A 21,555-nucleotide genomic window follows, 5' to 3' on the forward strand; every position below is an offset into this window, starting at 1 on the left:
ATCGGTGTTTGACCATTTCATTTCATTGATTTACATATGAAACCTGAAACAAAATTGAGCCTCGCTATGTGAAAATGGGGTTCAATGCATGGGCGTCAAGTGTCGTTCCATATTAGTCTGTGTAGTCCGCACGGCTTATCAGGGACGACACTTTCCGCTTTTATTGTATTTTCCGTTTAAAGGAAGAGCCTTCTTGACGAAAATCCAGTTTGAAAACTATACTGTCATGCCTTATATATATGTACACACACATGTACACATGTTAATAACTATATATATATCTATTGGTATTTAACATTCCTTGATGATCAAGCAATACTGAAAAGTAATCTCCGTTCATAATACGAGCTCATCATTGTTTATATGCATTTCAGGATATGACTTTTCCGGAGTAAAGTATACATATTCAACACTCGAGTGGTGAGTATCATTAAACCGGACGCATTTTGTCTAAATAAGAAGTGGAGGCTGAAGTGTTCTATCTTGCCATAGCGGACATCGCAGTTCGTTCTCATGATAAACACAATCATTTCCGTGTACCATTCATATCGGAACGATTTTTAACATCACGGCTCGGTTAATTAATCCGACTATTCTTTGGTGTATGGGATTTCTGAACGCTGCAGCATAATTGGGTACGTACATACTTTTACACATAAAATAATTTTAACAATGATTTATATTTGCGGCAAATATAGTGCTTCCAAATGTGCAATATAAACTTTTCTAAGACATAAAATGGAAAAAGACCTCTATATGAAAAACAAAAGATTTTAGGAATTTCATGAATTTAAAGAAATTCATTAAGTCTTCCCTAAGGAGATTTGTGAATTCCGGCTCAGAACGACAAATATACACACCAGAACGACAAATATACACACCAGAACGACAAATATACACACCAGAACGACAAATATACACACCAGAACGACAAATATACACGCCAGATCAAAATAATACACACCAGAACGACAAATATACACGCCAGAACGACCATTATACAGGCCAGAACGACAAATATACAGGCCAGAACGACAAATATACAGGCCAGAACGACAAATATACACACCAGAACGACAAATATACACACAATAACGACAAATATACACACCAAAACGACAAATATACACACCAGAATGACAAATATACAGGCCAGAACGACAAACATATACACCAGAATGACAAATATACACACCAGAACGACAAATATACACACCAGAACGACAAATATACACACCAGAACGACAATATACACGCCAGATCAAAATAATACACACCAGAACGACAAATATACACGCCAGAACGACCATTATACAGGCCAGAACGACAAATATACAGGCCAGAACGACAAATATACAGGCCAGAACGACAAATATACACACCAGAACGACAAATATACACACAATAACGACAAATATACACACCAAAACGACAAATATACACACCAGAATGACAAATATACAGGCCAGAACGACAAACATATACACCAGAATGACAAATATACACACCAGAACGACAAATATACACACAAGAACGACAAATATACACACCATAACGACAAATATACACACAAGAACGACAAATATACACACAAGAAACACAAATATACACACAAGAACGACAAATATACACAAAAGAATGACAATATACACACCAGAATGACAAATATACAGGCCAGAACGACAAATATACACACCAGAACGACAAATATACACACAAGAACGACAAATATACACACCAGAACGACAAACATACACACAAGAACGACAAATATACACACCAGAACGACAAATATACAGGCCAGAACGACAAATATACAGGCCAGAACGACAAATATACCGCCAGAAAGACAGATATATCCGACAGAACGACAAATATACCCGACAGAATGACCAATATACAGGTCAGAACGACACATATATACGCAAGAAAGACAAATATACGGGACAGAACGACACATATATACGCAATAATGACAAATAAAAAGGCCAGAACGACAAATATACCGGCCGGAACGACAAATTTACCCGCCAGAACTACAAATATACAGGCCAGAACGACAAATATATAAGCCAGAATGAAACATTTATCCGCCAGAACGACACATAAACCTACCTGAACGACAAATATACACTCCCAAACGACAAATATATCCGCCAGATCGAAATATATACAGGCCTTAACGACAAATATACACGCCAAAACGACAAATATACCCGCCAGATCGACAAATATACACACCAGGACAACAAATATACAGGCCAGATTTACAAATTTACCCGCCAGAACGACACATATACATGCCAAAACGACGACTATACAGGCAAGATCGACACATAAACACGACAGAACGACAAACTATACACACCAGAACGGCAAATATACCCGCAAGAACGACACAAAGGGCGAAATCGACTATAATTTATGTTGTAATTGTTTTATGTCCGCCGTGTTTTCTGGTGAGTATATTTGGCGTTCTTTCATGTTGACGTGAATTCTCGTATCGGCGCCCTTTTTGACGTCTTGCGGATTTATTTGTCGTTCTTTCAAGGATTTTGCAATGTTATTCAAACCCACAAACACGCAAGAACAGTATGAGAGAGATCAGCCACCATAAATGTGAAAAAAATATGTTTTCTACTCAGACCTAATTTTTGATTGTGACAGACATACGTGAACGGGCTTTTGCAGAGGTAGGACATACATCAGGACGCAGGATCACGTGACTTTGTGGGTTTTCCAAATTAAACATACCGGTAAGCGGTGCTTTTTTACCCAATTACTTTTTAAACATTTTTTCTTAAGAATGTCAACTAGTGCATAAAACAAAGATTTTGATGCTGCTTATGGCAATGTGAAATACACCAGAATAACTTTAAGCATGTGTTCTTGTTCAAAAATTCTATTTTACTGGATTCATGTATGCGGCTATGCATCAGGCAATGTGAAATGTTGTCACCGATTTAAGACGTATTCAAGGATTTATTCTTATACCTTAAGATATCGACACAAACTGCAAGAAAATCTGTCTTTTATGCACAAAAGATTTTTGCAAATGTATTTCAATAACTTGAAATGTTGGCAAAAATAAAGTTCTGAACGGTGTGTTTGCATTCTATCCAGCCCGTGTGAAAGCTCCTGAAAACCCCGTTGATTCCGCACCCCGTACATATAAGTCAAATACATTATATACATCAATCTAACGCATATAAATTATGTGTATTTGCTCCTTTTAGTTGATCATAAAATAGCCGGAAATGGAGAAACGCCCCCTGGTGGCGGCCGTGGACATCGGGACGTCGTGGAGCAGCTGGGTTATCTCCTTCCGGTCCGATGTATCAAGGTAGTCGTCTCAACTTTTGATATCATATAGAAAGAGTGCTGTCTTAAGTGCGTGCCAATAGTTGTGCATTGAATTGGGATTATAAACTTGGAGACTTTTCTAACGCAACGCTTTTCAAACTTGAATATCTCAGTTGTTAGTGAAGATTTTTATTTATAATTTTGCATATGGTAATTTGACTAGCCTACATTTTTACAAGATCACGATAAAATCATTCATCCGTGGCGATCGGACGCTTTAGCAAGTGGGGTATATATGGCTTCACCTTTTTGAACGTGAAAATGGCGAAACGCATAATTATTGTTAATTTATTTCAATTTCATCATTTTAGGTCGGTTCTTATATCAGGATAACATAAAACAACCGGGAGGTTTTTTAAAAACTGTATGGCTCGTATGAATATTCAGGAGCGCAAATTGCAAGTGTATTAAAGACTTTTCTAACGCAACTTTTCAAACTTTAGTATCTCCCTAATAAGTAAAAGTTTTCATTTAAAATTATAGATGCAATCATTTGACTACATTCGATGCAAGCTATCGATAATCATTTATCCGTGACGATCGGACTCTCTAGAACGTTGCTTTGGTAAACTGCAATTTGTCAAAATGCGCCGTCGCGCTTCTGAATAAACATATGAGCCATACATTTTAAAAAGTTAATTTTATGTTTTCCTGGTGTAAATACCCACCTAAAATTTTAAACTTGAAATAAATTTAGAATAATATTGCGTTTCGACATTTTCACGTGCACAAAGATGAAACTATACATACCCCACGTGCTTAAGCGTCCAATCGTCATGGATGAAGTACCAACACATGAGATAATAGTAAATCGTTAAACGATAGTTTTAAGAATACTTATTTTACATGCAATCTGCCCTTGAAAGTTCAACTTTACCTAATAATGTGTCTAATTAGCTTTATTAAGGCGTTTGTAGCTGCAAAGGCGGCTGCATTTGTGTTCTGTACATATGTTCCTGTGACTTCCTATGATACATTTCTAAGACCGACATTTTCATTTGCACTTAAAGTGAACAATGGCAGCTCCCGCCACATCCGACGAAAATGCCGACAGCGGTCCTAATAACTCCCGACGGCAAAAATGTGGCAGCTTTCGGATTGGATGCGGAGGCGGAATATTCACGCATGGCGTCAACGGACGCGCACTGTCAGCACTATTACTTCCGGTTGTTTAAGTTGGCCCTCTGTGGGACAGCGGTAGGTTGGGACTTCTGTGTCGATCATAACAATACTTTACAAGGAGTCTGTTTTGAGAAGTGCTTTGGCTGGAGAAACTTGTGATATATATGCCTATACGTACACATTCGTTAAGAGTGTACAATGTATTAAATGCAATACAATGTATATACAAAAATCGTTACTGTTTTTTAATTTTAATGCAATAATTTATCTTCGTTAAAAGCCTCCGTCAGCGTTGTTCCGTGTAACTATTGTTAAAGCTTTCTACTGAACAGTTATATTGAATCAATGTTGTCCTTTTCAGAGGCTTACGCGGGAAACGCCCCTGAAGGACATCAGTGGGAAATCGTTGCCTGCTATGACAGTATTTTCGCTTCTTGTCGGATATATCCGACAACAAGTGCTTAGTGCGTCTGGAGGCCGGCTGCAGTCTGCAAATCTCCGTATCTCCGACATACACTGGATTCTGACGATACCCGCCATGTGGAGCGATGCTTCAAAACAGTTCATGCGTGAAGCTGCCGAAATGGTAAAAATGTTTGTCTCGGGTAACCAGACCGAAACAAGTACTGGCACTGTCAGTATAAAGTTTGATGATAATAAAGGAATAACACAAAAAATAGGGGAGTCGACGCGTTGTTTGTTTGTTATCACACTATACTCAGGGAAACAGTTCAGTAATACTTACAATACAATTGTTGATTAGCGTATAAGGAGCACAAAACCATGTCGTGCTATTTATACCCAATATTGTTGATACGTGAGCACTGTTTGAACAATCTGTCTTTCTGCGCCCTCTCTTTAAAATTCCTGATTCGACCCCAATAATATTTAAGTTATACAAATTTAGAATATGCTGTTCAGTGACGATGTTTTTCTTCCAACTTCAAGGCAGGGCTGCCAACGTCCAACCTCTCGTTCGTTTTTGAAGCGGACGCAGCTCTCATTGGCTTCGGCCAGATGGCGTCTTCAAACTCCAGCGATACAATAGAACCATCTCTAGCAACGGACTCTAAATACCTGGTTGTGGAAGCAGGTGGTAGGTGAACATTCACTATAAAAATAGTTTAAATTAAAGTCAACATTTTTACTTGAAAACATTACACCGGTTTACAGCCCGAAGCTTACATTTGATATTCCCAAGGCGGCCCCACTCATTCTGTGCATATGATATACTGAATGTAGTTTGCGTGTTTGTCATTTTGTTTTGGCATTTTTTTGGCTTGTCGTAAATGACGTTGAGATGCTAAAACGATTTAATATGTTGCCACTGCAGCTGGATGGTTTCACTTCGTGCAGAGCAAATGACTTTTGAACAGGACTTGAAAGTTAGGTTTTGTTACTTAACGTTACAAGATGAAGACATGTTTGCCTATAAGAAAGTAGTGTACTGGTGCATAAATTGTTTGCGCGCAAAGTTACGTAGTTACGGCGTCTTCCGTGATCACTTGAGGCTGTTTGTTTCTTAAGAAGAGTCATGGAGCTTTATATCAATGGTCCAAATCTCATATAGTTACATATGTATGTCGTGTAGTCTTAAACAATTAAACTGAATAGCAATATATTGTTCATTATTATCCCTGCAGGTGGCGTTGTAGAACTCGGCGCCTACCGACTCCTCGAGCACGGGCAGCTTCAGCAGTTGCACGTGGCGTATGGCGGGAACTGGGGCGGCGCCGCCGTTGAGGCCGCGCTTAAAGAAATTATCGCCGAACTCTTCAGCCAGACCGTATACCAAGACTTCAAAAACCGATTTCCAGTCGACGACATAGCGTTTTTAAAGGAGTTTAACATCAAAATGCGCGGGGTCAGTCCGTGTAGTAACACGAAGTTTACGCTGCACGTGCCAGAGAAACTGAACAACATATACGAGCACTCCGCGAAGAAAAAGCTCCGTAAATCCATAATACAATCCAAATATGCGGACGAAATAAGTCTTGTGAATGACCACCTAGAGATAGACGTTGCGTTGTGTAGGCATCTGTTCGACGGAACGATCGACGCCATTATTGACCACATGACTTTAATGCTTCAAGACCAAGACGTGAAAGGAGCGTCAGCCATAGTCATGACAGGGGGACTATCGCGATCCCTGATGCTGCAGACGGCGATCAAGAACACCTTCCCACAGATGGAATTTCTCACTCCCGGAAACGCCGATGAAGTTGTTTTAAAGGGCGCCGTCGAGTTGGGCCACAGTGCTAGGCTGGTGCAGCAGCGGAAGTGCAGCCGGACATATGGTCTGGTGAAAACTGTTCCATTCGACGAGAAATCTCACGATCAAAGTAAACGGATTGAATCAAATGGTAAAACCATGTGTAAGGACATATTTGACGTGTTGGTCGAAGCTGGGCAGACGATCGACGTAGACGATTCACGTGTGGAGCGTGTTCTGCCACTCGGTACGACGGAAGTGGCCTTGTATGCGACCTCGGCGAAGCCAGCCCCGATGTACGTGACTGACGCGGGATGTCAGATTGTTGGAAAAACCCGAGTCGACCCGAAGAATGTTACGGAACGCACAGCTCCGACTCCCGTGGTGGTGTTGTTTGCATTCAGTGGAACGGAGGTAGAGGTGTACGTGAAAGATAAAGACTCTGGCGCGAAAAGACAATTAAATTTGAATTGTCTTATTTGAGACACGTGGGCTTTGATTAAGTTGTACAGTTGCGGGCTGCACAGGCTAATCTGGGACGACACTTTACGCACATGCATGAACTATTTTTTTTATCGTTATTGTGTTAGATTCTGAGTGCCTTACATATTGCTTGTTTGTAAATGAATGTTCAGTGCGATTTCAAATGAAATATACGGCCTGCATAAAGAATCGCCAGACTCTCAGAAGTATACATCAATTGTTTGTCTCAGTTCAGAAGTACATAAACACGCGTGTTCCGTTTCTGTTATAAAGTATTAAAAGTTTAATGGGTTTGGTTTTTAGATATGCTTCGTAGTATGTGTATAATAATATACCAGGTAATAAGCAAATATTTATAAATTTTATATGAAATTATGTAACAGAGGAAGCACTTCTTTGTAAACATTTTAATTTTATTTCATAATTCCCAATTGTGAATATTCTTTAAATTAAAAGACAAAACCATATGTGTTAACATGTATGATAAAAGTTCATTATCATAAACGAAAATGGATGTATAATACATTTAATTGTATTAATTCAAAAACATAAATATGTCAAAAAAGTTAAGAGTTCTAACAAACATGTTTATGATCATGATTGAATCTTATGCTCTCATCTCTCACACTCAATACAATATCAATCACAACAGATGAGTCGTTCTCTGGTGAAAAAGGGCTTAATGCATGTGCGTAAAGTGTCGTCCAAAATCTGGGCTAATATTGGACAACATTTTATGCTCATCCATTAACAGGGTGCAGAATCAACGGGGTTTACCGGGTTTTACACACGGACTGGACAGAATGTAAACACACCATTAAAAACTTTATTTTTGCAAATATCTCAAGTTATTGAAATTCATTTACATAAATCTTTAGTGCATAAAATAAGTTTTTCTTGAAGTTTGTGCTTATATCTTAAGGTATAAGAATAAATTCTTGGATACCTCTGAAATCGTTGATAACATTTCACGTTTCGTGAAGCATAACGGTGTACAATGAATGCAGAAGATACCGAATTTTTTAACAACAACACAGGCTTATTAAATAGAGTAATTCCGGTGTATTTCACATTGCCATAAGCAGCATAAAAATCTGTCTTTTATGCACTAATTTTAATTCTTAAGAAAAATAATTTTAAAAAGTTATTTGAAATAAAGCACCTCTTACGGTCGTGTATACAACCATTAAAGTTAAAAGCGGGAACCCCACAAAGTCACATGATCCTGCAGCCTGATTAAGTCCAGTTTTCGAAGAGTCAGGCTCATATGGATTAGTTCTAACAAACATTACCTTGCACGTACTAAACATAAAGTAATCACATTCTCACAGGTGTTTTGGTTAACCCTTTACCACTCAGATAGTATTTTGACGCATTTGTAGTCCCTAGAAACAAAAATATAATTAAAGACCTTTCTTACTAGAATCAAGTTTTAAAGGTTTCATTTCTAACCCTTAGATACTGTTGAGCAGCAAACAGCATTAAACCTGGACAGACTGTGAGTTACTCGCAGGCTGTTCTGGTTTTATGCTGTTTGCAAATAGCCATTTTCGCTTTGCCTCTAAGTGGGAAAGGGTTCGGGAAAGGGTTTAACACCCAAACATTCTTTGAAATTACACTCAGTAAGAACACTAATTAAGTGATATGTAATATAAAGGTTCTGATGTAAATGGTGATCACTAAAAACTGAACAAAAAAGCAGTGTTAGATTCTTTTTGACAACATCACATTAATTTTCCTTCATGTATATAAACTATTAAAATTGTTCTATCATGTAGTAAGACCTATCCATAATCCTGTCATCTGTTAGCACATTCCTACATAAAATTGATCCGTCCAAAACATAAGTGTAAGCTTCATCTTCCATAGAATTATGGCAAAGCCTAGGCTTTATGCATGTGCGTACATTTTCTGCTTTTATGGATTTTTTTGTTAAAAGGTAGTCACTTCTCAAACGAAAATCCAGTCTAAGCGTATATTGACGTCTATGATGAGCTTGTGCACAGGCTAATCTGGGACTACACTTTAGGCACATGCATTAAGCGCAGGCTCATTTGGAGAAGAGGCTGAGCTGTATGAGGGGAATCACCTGCAGGGTGGTCAGATCTGCCAGCACAGCCTGAAAACAGACATGGTGGCACAGTAAGAACACATATAAGCTGTGATCTGGGAAAACAGGGCTTAATGCGTACAGTGTCGTCCCAGATTAGCCTTTGCAGTCAGCACAGGCTTATCAGGGACAACACTTTCAAAATTGTTTGTTGAAAGAAAGTACCTTCTTCAAGAAAATCCAGTTTAGGCATAAAATATCCTCACTGATTAGCCTGTGCCAAAAGCACAGGCTAATCTGGAATGACTCTTTTTGCACATGCATTACGCCTAGTTTTCACAGAGAGCAGCTAATATTCACCGCAACATTAACATGTTTAAGAATTGAGACTACTGAATCGATGAAAGAGGATTAAAGATCAAATTGGAAACTGTGATATGATTGGTTACATGGCTCCTTACTGACTCTGTATGATGTGTTACTGGGCAAGTTAATTTCCTACCCTGTATCTCATTGTGCTGGGTAAGGTAGAGGCTGTGTCATTAATTTATCTTATAAACAAACATTATTTTCCAATCATTAATAAAACAACTTAACAAATCAAAATATTAAACAATCAAATAAAATTAAAATGGGCCGTGCTCTAAGAAAAAGGGGGTTAATGCATATGCGTAAAGTGTCATCCCAGATTTGCCTATGCAGTCCTCACAGGCTAATCAGAGACGACACTTTCCGCTTTTATTATATTATTTTTTTACAAAAAGTCTCTTCTTTGCAAAAATCCAGTTAAGGCGTAAAGTGTCGCCCCTGATTAGCCTGTGTGGACTGCACTTAATCTGGGACGATACTTTACACACATGCATTAAACTCCCTCTTCACAGAGCAAGGCTCAAATACATGTGACTCAACAAAACAAATGAAATCATTCTGTAAGCAGTAAGTTACTAAGGCAGACATGTGACTCAACAAAACAAATGAAATCATTCTGTTAGCAGTAAGTTACTAAGGCAGACATGTGACTCAACAAAACAAATAAAATCATTCTGTAAGCAGTAAGTTACTAAGGCAGACATGTGACTCAACAAAACAAATGAAATCATTCTGTAAGCAGTAAGTTACTAAGGCAGACATGTGACTCAACAAAACAAATGAAATCATTCTGTAAGCAGTAAGTTACGAAGGCAGACAGACGGTACAGGGGTAGTTACATTTAATAGAATTCTGACTAATATCACTGGTGTGAAATGATCAATTATCTTATTTGGAAACTGTTGTACAATAACATACTATGAATTTATGAATTTACCTTTTCAACAATATTTACTAGTAAAAAACAGTTTCAAACACAATACCGTTTTGTTTTTTTTAAAGCACATGCGCAGTAAATACAAACCAACAAGACGATCTTTAATTTAATTTAAAAATAAAACTACTTATTTAATAGATACTTCTTTAAATTTATTTGAACAAAAACAATATTAGAACTGAATAATAACAATAATAGGAGCAAGGTCTAATTAAGAAGGTACTTGTCACATTGACAGTTCAGTTACATACGGGTTGTAGCATTGATTTTCTACTTGAGGCCATTAATATTAAAGTGAATAAAAGGTCAAAGATAACATGGAGCGTCATTCTGAGAAAACTGGGCTTAATGCATGTGCGTAAAGTTTCATCACAGATGAGCCTGTGCAGACTACACATGCTTATCATGGATGACACTTTTTGTTTTCATGGATTTTTTTACTTAAAGGAAATCTCTTTAGTTTTGGCAAAAAGTGACATCCCTGATTAGCCATTGCATATTGCCAAGGCTAATCTGGGTGGACAACACTCTATGCACATGTATTTAGCCCAGGTCTCCCATTATGCCACTTGCATGGATATTGCTTACCTCAGCAGCGTTGTAGGACTGCACCTTGAGCAGGTTGGTCTTTCGAAATGAGAAGATGGACACAGCAAGCACTGCAAACAGACATAATCAGGATTGCAGTTGAACACTATCCACTGTGGTTCATTTTGATAAGGTGTTGGTCTATACACTATCATTCATCTAGGGAATGTACAAAACAATTGGTTTCTTTTACAAAATGTATGTCAAGTCATGACCTAATTATTACCATGCATGTAGGCTTCACTGATATTTGATCAAAATACAAGATGCTGTGTTAAATAAACGCAGATGTCCATAATATTTTATAGTTTAAACCTATTTATTTTGCATCAAAAGCCTTAGGCTTATTGAAACGCTAGGGAGTCCGTTTCCTGGGCCTTGAACCAGTGCTTGGTGTCTTTTTGGAAGATCTAAAGAACGCTCCGACAGTGGGGATCGACCCTGTGACCTCCCAGTCGCTAGGCGGACACCATAACCATTACACTATGCCGACCTTAAAGATGTACATTTAAATCAGTCTAGTCAAATAAAAGGTCAAGGTCTAAATGAGGTCAAGTGATGTGGAGGTATTGAGAGTGTAAAATATACATTCTTTGCAAGTATCTAAGCTTTGGAGCAAGCAGGATTTATGTTATACAAAACAGGCCATCTAGAATTAACCTCAAGACAAAAATAGGTCAAGGTTGAATGAAATCAGGTGATGTGAAGGTACTCAGTGGTGAATGGAGTAACCAAATTGTTTTAATAAGAAGACTTGATGTTTAGCAAAGGGTAAATATGTGTTAACCAAGAGGATTGACCGTCTGAATTAGTTAAAAAGTAGGTCAATCTTAAATTCAAAATGAGGCAAGGTGATGTGGATTTGTTGAAAGTGTTCAAAGACACCATCAAGGCCTTGTAGGAAGAATTAGTGAAAACACTTGAACTGTGTCAAATATGAATGGACGAAAGGTTGGACAGACAGGACAATTGCTATGGAAGATTCCAAGGGCATAAAAAAAACAGGCAGATACAGGATGTGTGTGGATACTTTATCCCTCTTCCTCTAATTCTAGTATGGCAGTCATCTGATACTGGCATGAAATGTGCACTAAGAACTGGTAGACCAGCTTGCCCAGGAAAAGCGAATGTAGGTTAAGTGACCACATTGTTCAGACTGAAGATACTGATGAAACGAAAACAGAAAAGAAGAATTTCTTGGTTTTCACTTTTTAAGGTGAGAAGTATGTGATGGTTTGAAACTCAGTATGAGACTCAGTGAAGAATATGATTCCATTGCATATCAAAAGCTGGATAAGCTTACACTTTGATAAAAAAAAGAATGAAAAACAATACCTGAAAAAACAAAGTCTACCAGATAGTATTTCCAGAGAGTTAAAAACACAGTCTACCTGAGAGTATTTCCATGGAGTTGAAACACAGTCTACCTGACATTATTTCCAGGGAGTTAAAAACACAGTCTACCTGACAGTATTTCCAGGGAGTTAAAAACACAGTATACCTGACAGTATTTCCAGGGAGTTAAAAACAAAGTCTACCTGAGAATATTTCCAGGGGGTTAAAAACACAGTCTACCCGAGAGTATTTCCAGGGAGTTAAAAACACAGTCTACCTGACAGTTTTTCCATGGAGTTAAAAACACAGTCTACCTGACAGTATTTCCAGGGAGTTAAAAACACAGTCTACCTGAGAGTATTTCCAGAAAGTTATAAACACAGTCTACCTGACAGTATTTCCAGGAAGTTAAAAACACAGTCTACCTGACAGTATTTCCAGGGAGTTAAAAACACAGTCTATCCGAGAGTATTTCCAAGGAGTTAAAAACACAGTCTTCCTGACAGTATTTCCAGGGAGTTAAAAACACAGTCTACCTGACAGTATTTCAAGGGAGTTATAAAAACAGTCTACCTGAGAGTATTTCCAGGGAGTTAAGAACACAGTCTCCCTGAGAGTATTTCCAGGGAGTTAAAAACACAGTCTACCTGACAGTATTTCAAGGGAGTTATAAACACAGTCTACCTGACAGTATTTCCAGGGAGTTAAAAACACAGTCTTCCTGACAGTATTTCCAGGGAGTTAAAAACACAGTCTTCCTGACAGTATTTCCAGGGAGTTAAAATCACAGTCTACCTGACAGTATATCCAGGGAGTTATAAACACAGTCTACCTGAGAGTATTTCCAGGGAATTAAAAACACAGTCTACCTGAGAGTATTTCCAAGGAGTTAAAAACACAGTCTCCCTGAGAGTATTTCCAGGGAGTTAAAAACACAGTCTACCTGACAGTATTTCAAGGGAGTTATAAACACAGTCTACCTGACAGTATTTCCAGGGAGTTAAAAACACAGTCTTCCTGACAGTATTTCCAGGGAGTTAAAAACACAGTCTACCTGACAGTATTTCCAGGGAATTAAAACACAGTCTACCTGACAGTATTTCCAGGGAGTTAAAAGCACAGTCTACCTGACAGTATTTCAAGGGAGTTATAAACACAGTCTACCTGACAGTATTTCCAGGGAGTTAAAAACACAGTCTACCTGAGAGTATTTCCAGGGAGTTATAAACACAGTCTACCTGACAGTATTTTAAGGGAGTTATAAACACAGTCTACCTGAGAGTATTTCCAGGGAGTTATAAACACAGTCTACCTGACAGTATTTCAAGGGAGTTATAAACACAGTCTACCTGACAGTATTTCCAGGGAGTTAAAAACACAGTCCACCTGAGAGTATTTCAAGGGAGTTATAAACACAGTCTACCTGAGAGTATTTCCAGGGAGTTAAAAACCCAGTCTTCCTGACAGAATTTCCAGGGAGTTATAAACACAGTCTACCTGACAGTATTTCCAGGGAGTTAAAAACACAGTCTACCTGAGAGTATTTCCATGGAGTTAAAAACACAGTCTACCTGACAGTATTTCCAGGGAGTTAAAAACACAGTCTACCTGACAGTATTTCCAGGTAGTTAAAAACATAGTCTACTTGACAGTATTTCCAGGGAGTTAAAAACACAGTCTACCTGACAGTATTTCCAGGAAGTTATAAACACAGTCTACCTGAGAGTATTTCCAGGGAGTTATAGGCCAGGATCCTATCCCACAGCAGTAGCACCTGGTCACTAGACAGGTAGCCAGAGAACGCACGAACAAGCCACTTGAACGCTATCTTCAAACTGCAATACACACAAAAGCCAATAAGACCTCTGTTCAATAGCTAAAACTGTTGAAACAAAAAAAATGCAACAGTAGGAAAAAAAATATTTACCTTATATTCATGAAAGCATTGGAACCATGGCCAGGTGTTCCTTTTTTTCCACATCCATTCACATATTAAGTTATAAAGTAAAAAATATTATTAATGTTTGGATATAATTTAAAATTTATTTAATTCTGTTCTTTGTTTTTAGCAATAGATGACTTTCAGAAGTATACCATCTATACCCGTAGTTGTGAAACATATAAAATATCTATAAATGCAAACATACGGCTGGCATCCGACAGACTTGAGATAGAAGAACAGTTCAGCTTCATGTGTCTGGAGCAGGTTCTCAAACAACAGACTGAGACATACTATACCCTGAAAAACAAACATACTGAGACATACTTGACCCTGAAAAACAAGCATACTGAGACATACTATACCCTGAAAAACAAACATACTGAGACATACTATACCCTGAAAAACAAACATACTGAGACATACTATACCCTGAAAAACAAACATACTGAGACATACTATACCCTGAAAAACAAACATACTGAGACATACTATACCCTGAAAAACAAACATACTGAGACATACTATACCCTGAGAAACAGACAAGTGAATGTGAGCTAGAAAATATGAGCAAAGCTTTGGGAAAACCAGACTTAATCCATGTGCCTAAAGTATCGTCTCTAGATTAGCCTATGCGGACTGCACAGGCTAATCTGGGACAACACTTTATGCACATGCATTAAGCCCAGTTTTTCCAGAATTCCTCTCCCCTATATACTACCTGTGGATGTGATGAGATGCTGTGAAGTCTGAAGAAGAAGCGAGTGTAGATGGCACGGAAGGCATAGTACAGCTTCACAGGATCCTTGTACAGGTAACACAGGGGGGCAACTGAAATGGGCACAACAAACCTTGTACAGGTAACACAGTAGGCACCTGAAATAGGCACAACAAACCCTGTACAGGTAACACAGGGGGGGCAACTGAAATGGGCACGAACCTTGTACAGGTAACACAGGGGGGCAACTGAAATGGGCACAACAAACCTTGTACAGGTAACACAGGGGGGCAACTGAAATGGGCACGAACCATGTACAGGTAACACAGGGGGGCAACTGAAATGGGCACAACAAACCTCATACAGGTAACACAGGAGGGCAACTGAAATGGGCACAACAAACCTTGTACAGGTTACACAGAGGGGCAACTGAAATGGGCACAACAAACCTTGTACAGGTAACACAGTGGGGAAACTGAAATAGGCACAACAAACCTTGTACAGGTAACACAGGAGGGCAACTGAAATGGGCACAACAAACCTTGTACAGATAACACAGGGGGGCAACTGAAATGGGCAAAACAAACCTTGTACAGGTAAAACAGGATGGCAACTGAAATGGGCACAACAAACCTTGTACAGGTAACACAGGAGGGCAACTGAAATGGGCACAACAATCTCATGTTTTATGGCTGAATAATACCTTTATTGAGATAGGCTTCAATCGATTTAAATGACTTTCATTTAAACCAAAATTAATATATTCATTTAATGATATTTTAATAAATTCAAGCATTAAGGTTACAAAGGGTAATATTGGAGAGCTATACATGAAAGGAATATGCAAAAACTGTCCGATGTGACAGGGAACTTGAAGTAAGCAACGTGAGTTTAGCATGCAACAATTCCTCTTGATTTGATAATCATGTGTGCCAATTTATTTTGCAATCTCATCATGTCGACAAAGTTGGGAACTGGACACATTCTATATAAGCGGTGCTCTGTGAAAAGGGGGTTTAATGCATGTGGGTAAAGTGCCATCCAAGATTAGCTTGTGCAGTCTGCACAGGCTAATCAGGGACGACACTTACCACTTTTATGATTTTTTTTCTTTTAAGAAAGACTTTTTTAGCAAAAATCCAGTTAAGGCGGAAAGTGTTGTCCCTGATTAGGCTGTTTGGACTGCACAGGCTAATCTGGGACGACAGTTTACGCACATGCATTAAACCCCCTTTTCACAGAGCAGGGCTCATATAGTTCTTCTATTCAGGTATGAGAATGAAGCAAACTCTCCACTGTCCACTGTGATACTGACATTATGAGAATGAAGCAAACTCTCCACTGTCCACTGTGATACTGACATCAAAGTGAGTGACATGGCTTTGAATGTGACTGTCCTCTAGATATGATGATCATTTGTGTAAATTTATCTTGAATTTTCACCATGCACAACAAAGTTATGAGCCAGACATGAAATGTCCCACACAAATAAACATGTTGCAGTAGTGCAGTGGATATGGGGCCTGTCTAGTGACTGGAAGGTTAAGGGTTGGTTTGATCCCCACTCTGCGAGCATTCTTGAGATCTTCCCCTCAAAAACCAAATTTAGTACTGGTTCTTCCCAGGAAAAAGCCTCAAGAGTGTCTCAATAAGCCAAAGTTTTGATGCAATCAAGATCAAATAAATGGTTTAAAATAACTAACACAAACAAACACATACACACACAGACAAGGGTAACACTATATGCCCTTCTTCCATTATCAAGAACAAATAACATGTCTTACAAAAAGCATAGGACTAAGGGAAAACCATAATTGACAACATGTACACTGCAAACCCTTGAAATAGTATACATTACTTTCAATACATTGATATAAATGATTCATCATACTTGTAAAGCAGTGGAAAGATATACCAGAATCACATTACATTGAAAACCCTTAGAGGGCATTTATGGTTTATAATACATTGCAAACCCGTTATAGTGTATACACAATGTACCATACATTCCAAACCAATTACATGGTATACAAAACTAACCGTACAAACCCTTGCTAGGGATACACAACTCACCATACATTGCAAACCCATGGAAGGGTATCACTCCGTTTGGTGGATAAACCACTGAAAAGTTCTCATCCCCCAGTTTACCACGTATATACGACTTGGGAGGGGAGGCACTGTTCCTGGCAAAGTGACTCAGAACCTCCGTGTCCCGCGTGAACGGCAGCAAGATCTGCAGAAAGACAACATAAACAGTGCTCCAGCTAGGTCTAAATTGAAGGGTACCCCGCCCTGCCCTTCTGAACCTCCCCCCCTGCCCTTTAATTTATTTTTTTTTTTTTTTTTTTAAATAATTATTAATAAATGTCTTATAACATTGTAATTAATCTATTCCTCATTGTATACATGATATTTGAATTGTTTAATAATAATGAGATTTATATATTCTATTGAATAGTTTAATAATAATGGGAATAATATATTCGAACAATTATTAATAACCTTTTAATTAACATGCAACAAGAAGCATTCCAGAAGCGCCTACACACACGCTCGAAAGTGCCCTTTTGACAAAATAATGCACGTTGAAAGTGCCCTTTTGACAAAAAAGTCCCCCCTGCCCTTTTCAAATCCTAGCTGGAGCAATGATAAACTACATAAGACCTAGCTGGAGCACTGATAAACTACATAAGGCCTTGGAGCACTGATAAACTACATAAGACCTAGCTGGAGCACTGATAAACTACATAAGACCTAGCTGGAGCACTGATAAACTACATAAGACCTAGCTGGAGCACTGATAAACTACATAAGACCTAGCTGGAGCACTGATAAACTACATAAGACTTAGCTGGAGCACTGATAAACTACATAAGACCTAGCTGGAGCACTGATAAACTACATAAGACCTAGCTGGAGCACTGATAAACTACATAAGACTTAGCTGGAGCACTGATAAACTACATAAGACCTTGGAGCACTGATAAACTACATAAGACCTAGCTGGAGCACTGATAAACTACATAAGACCTAGCTGGAGCACTGATAAACTACATAAGACCTAGCTGGAGCACTGATAAACTACATAAGACTTAGCTGGAGCACTGATAAACTACATAAGACCTAGCTGGAGCACTGATAAACTACATAAGACCTAGCTGGAGCACTGATAAACTACATAAGACTTAGCTGGAGCACTGATAAACTACATAAGACCTAGCTGGAGCACTGATAAACTACATAAGACCTAGCTGGAGCACTGATAAACTACATAAGACCTAGCTGGAGCACTGATAAACTACATAAGACCTAGCTGGAGCACTGATAAACTACATAAGACTTAGCTGGAGCACTGATAAACTACATAAGACCTAGCTGGAGCACTGATAAACTACATAAGACCTAGCTGGAGCACTGATAAACTACATAAGACCTAGCTGGAGCACTGATAAACTACATAAGACTTAGCTGGAGCACTGATAAACTACATAAGACCTAGCTGGAGCACTGATAAACTACATAAGACCTAGCTGGAGCACTGATAAACTACATAAGACCTAGCTGGAGCACTGATAAACTACATAAGACCTAGCTGGAGCACTGATAAACTACATAAGACTTAGCTGGAGCACTGATAAACTACATAAGACCTAGCTGGAGCACTGATAAACTACATAAGACCTAGCTGGAGCACTGATAAACTACATAAGACCTAGCTGGAGCACTGATAAACTACATAAGGCCTTGGAGCACTGATAAACTACATAAGACCTAGCTGGAGCACTGATAAACTACATAAGACCTAGCTGGAGCACTGATAAACTACATAAGACTTAGGTGGAGCACTGATAAACTTCATAAGACCTAGCTGGAGCACTGATAAACTACATATGACCTAGCTGGAGCACTGGTAAACTACATAAGACCTAGCTGGAGCACTGATAAACTACATAAGACCTAGCTGGAGCACTGATAAACTACATAAGACTAAGCTGGAGCACTGATAAACTACATAAGACCTAGCTGGAGCACTGATAAACTACATAAGACCTAGCTGGAGCACTGATAAACTACATAAGACCTAGCTGGAGCACTGATAAACTACATAAGACTTAGGTGGAGCACTGATAAACTACATAAGACCTAGCTGGAGCACTGATAAACTACATAAGACTTAGCTGGAGCACTGATAAACTACATTAGACCTAGCTGGAGCACTGATAAACTACATAAGACTTAGCTGGAGCACTGATAAACTACATAAGACCTAGCTGGAGCACTGATAAACTACATGAGACCTAGCTGGAGCACTGATAAACTACATAAGACCTAGCTGGAGCACTGATAAACTACATAAGACCAATTGATTATTTAGCCTTGCTCTGGGAAATCCATTCTTTATACTTTTGCTTCAATTGTCCTCCCAAATAAGCCTATACAGTCCTATAAGCACAGGCTAATCAGGGCTGACACTTTCCGCTGTAATTGAATTTATCGTTAAAAGGAAGTCTCATCTTACCAAGAATCCCGTTAAGGTTGAAAGTGTCTCTGATAAGCCTGTGCATACTGCACATGCTAATCTCGTCCAACACTTTGAGTGCATGCATTATGAACCGTTTCGTTGTCGCTAATACAGCTTTCGTAGGGGTTTCTGCTCAAAACTATTTTATTTGGTTTGGAGTTCTTGTTTAACTCATCATCAGATATCTAATTTTGCCTGTGCTATACAATTTGCTAACTTCTGCATTGCTAATTGGGCATTTTAGTCGCAATCTGAGAAACTTGACTTCATACATGTGTGTTAAGTGTCATCCCATATTAGCCTGTGCAGTTTTCACAGGCTATTCTGGATGGCACTTTCAGCCTATATTGGATTTTTGTTTTGAAGAGACTTCCTTTAAGAAAAAAAGTTCCATAAAAGCAGAAAGGACGTCGCTGATTTGCCTTTGCTGGCAATCTGCCAGAATGAGGCTCAAATGTATAAAAAAAACACAAAATATTCATATAATAATTGCATAATTATTTCCCAATTAACATGCTGTTATGTGTCTCTGATTAACATGTATATATTAACAACATGTACACTCTTTAAATATCGAAATGCTATCGTCAAGATGGCTGTTACTAATACAGGATTTAAAGAAGATTGGCTCATTCATAACTGTGCCCAAAACTTTTGAATCTGGTTTTCAGTCTTTTTTTCAACTCATCATAAGATATGCATCATCAAAATATTCCACTTTGCTATACAATTTGCTTACTTAAACATTGCTAAAAATGCATTTCCTGTCAAAACATATTGCACCCAGTGTAATACAATATAAAAAACTATTAAACTTACTTACCTGATATAAGAAATCTTCAAACACAAAGTACTGGTCATCATTGGTGGCGGTTAACTTCACATCCTGAAAACCAGGAAGCAACAAAAATAGAGAACAAAGTTGGAGAACACGTGTTGGGAACTACATGGGGTCACGTTTTTTTAGTTGAAATACTATACAGTTTCTTAATTCTGTTGTAAAAAATAGTCCAAACTAGGATTTGTATGGGTTAAGTATTACAAAAGATCAATTGCGTCTAAGTTTTGGCTCATAATATCATAACAAGAAGAGTATATACATTCAACCTTCAACATAATATGTCACAGTCCTTGTCTAACAGCAAACTTCTAAATAAGGTATTTATGCAGAACGTTTTGCATAAGACAACAAATAAATGTGGCCTCTAGAATGTTCACATGGTTTTACTAGTCTTATAACGTCCGTGCCAAGAACAGAACCATTTTCTTTCCTAGCTGTGATTTCATTGGCAGATATGTTTCTGATTGTTGGGTAAAAAATGCGACTTCTAGAGTGTTCACAAGCTTTTAACTCCACATGACCCAGCTTGGAACTAGTCTAAGATTTCATTTGGACAAATGGTCTATGGGACTTAGTTTGATGCAGATTTGGCAGAAATAAATGTGGCCTCTAGAGGGTTCATAATGCCAATATTGAAGAGGCACAACAGACAAAAAAGGCTTATTAAAATTTGTAAGTAATAAAGATATGGTAACAATTGATGTTTATAAAACTTGTGTTCCTTCATAACTTGCAGCAAACACCTCCACATTGCATGATTGTAGGTCAAAGCGTTCTCTAGATATCAGGTGTAAACAAATCATCTAGAACCCACTCATCTACCAACTGCCCAAACAATGGAGATGTGCAGAGCAATTTACCCCCCACCCCTCCAATATTTAAAAATAGAGGGGTTAATTATTTACCATTAAGTTTAGTTGACAGATAAGAAAGGTGGTGATTCCTCTGCAATAAATTTACCAAATACAAGATTTGTAATGCTTAAATTGTTTTTTATTCCAATAAAGCCAGGGTAGATCCAGACCCGCCTGGTCAGGAGCTACGATGTCCTGCTAACGAGACCATGAAACCTT

At 38.4% G+C, this 21,555-nt stretch overlaps 2 protein-coding genes across 3 annotated transcripts in view; one reads left to right on the forward strand and one right to left on the reverse strand.

Moving 5' to 3' along the window:
• The first annotated feature begins 469 nt into the window (after nt 1–469).
• LOC127877429 (heat shock 70 kDa protein 12A-like) lies at nt 470–7,471 on the forward strand. 2 transcript variants are annotated; one of them, XM_052423296.1, is made up of 7 exons: nt 470–635; nt 2,668–2,756; nt 3,237–3,343; nt 4,374–4,560; nt 4,847–5,071; nt 5,434–5,581; nt 6,129–7,471. In XM_052423296.1, the coding sequence occupies exons 3-7, from the start codon at nt 3,258–3,260 to the stop codon at nt 7,178–7,180; spliced, it is 1,698 nt and encodes a 565-aa protein (XP_052279256.1). In that variant the 5' UTR covers nt 470–635; nt 2,668–2,756; nt 3,237–3,257; the 3' UTR covers nt 7,181–7,471. The 2 variants fall into 2 exon arrangements, with proteins under 2 accessions (XP_052279256.1, XP_052279257.1); XM_052423297.1 differs by lacking the exon at nt 2,668–2,756.
• A 101-nt stretch (nt 7,472–7,572) lies between these two features.
• LOC127877430 (TBC1 domain family member 19-like) overlaps nt 7,573–21,555 on the reverse strand; it is a 28,488-nt gene continuing 14,505 nt past the window's right edge. Inside the window, exons 11-17 of the mRNA XM_052423298.1 lie at nt 20,465–20,527; nt 17,190–17,352; nt 15,120–15,229; nt 14,607–14,698; nt 14,179–14,294; nt 11,125–11,195; nt 7,573–9,299 (exon numbers count right to left, since the gene is read on the reverse strand). Of these exons, the coding sequence (XP_052279258.1) occupies nt 9,231–9,299; nt 11,125–11,195; nt 14,179–14,294; nt 14,607–14,698; nt 15,120–15,229; nt 17,190–17,352; nt 20,465–20,527 (684 nt within the window). The 3' untranslated portion in view covers nt 7,573–9,230. The remainder of the gene's footprint in view (nt 9,300–11,124; nt 11,196–14,178; nt 14,295–14,606; nt 14,699–15,119; nt 15,230–17,189; nt 17,353–20,464; nt 20,528–21,555) is intronic.

The sequence above is a fragment of the Dreissena polymorpha genome, chromosome 4 (assembly GCF_020536995.1).
Source record: "Dreissena polymorpha isolate Duluth1 chromosome 4, UMN_Dpol_1.0, whole genome shotgun sequence".
Classification (NCBI taxonomy): domain Eukaryota; kingdom Metazoa; phylum Mollusca; class Bivalvia; order Myida; family Dreissenidae; genus Dreissena; species Dreissena polymorpha.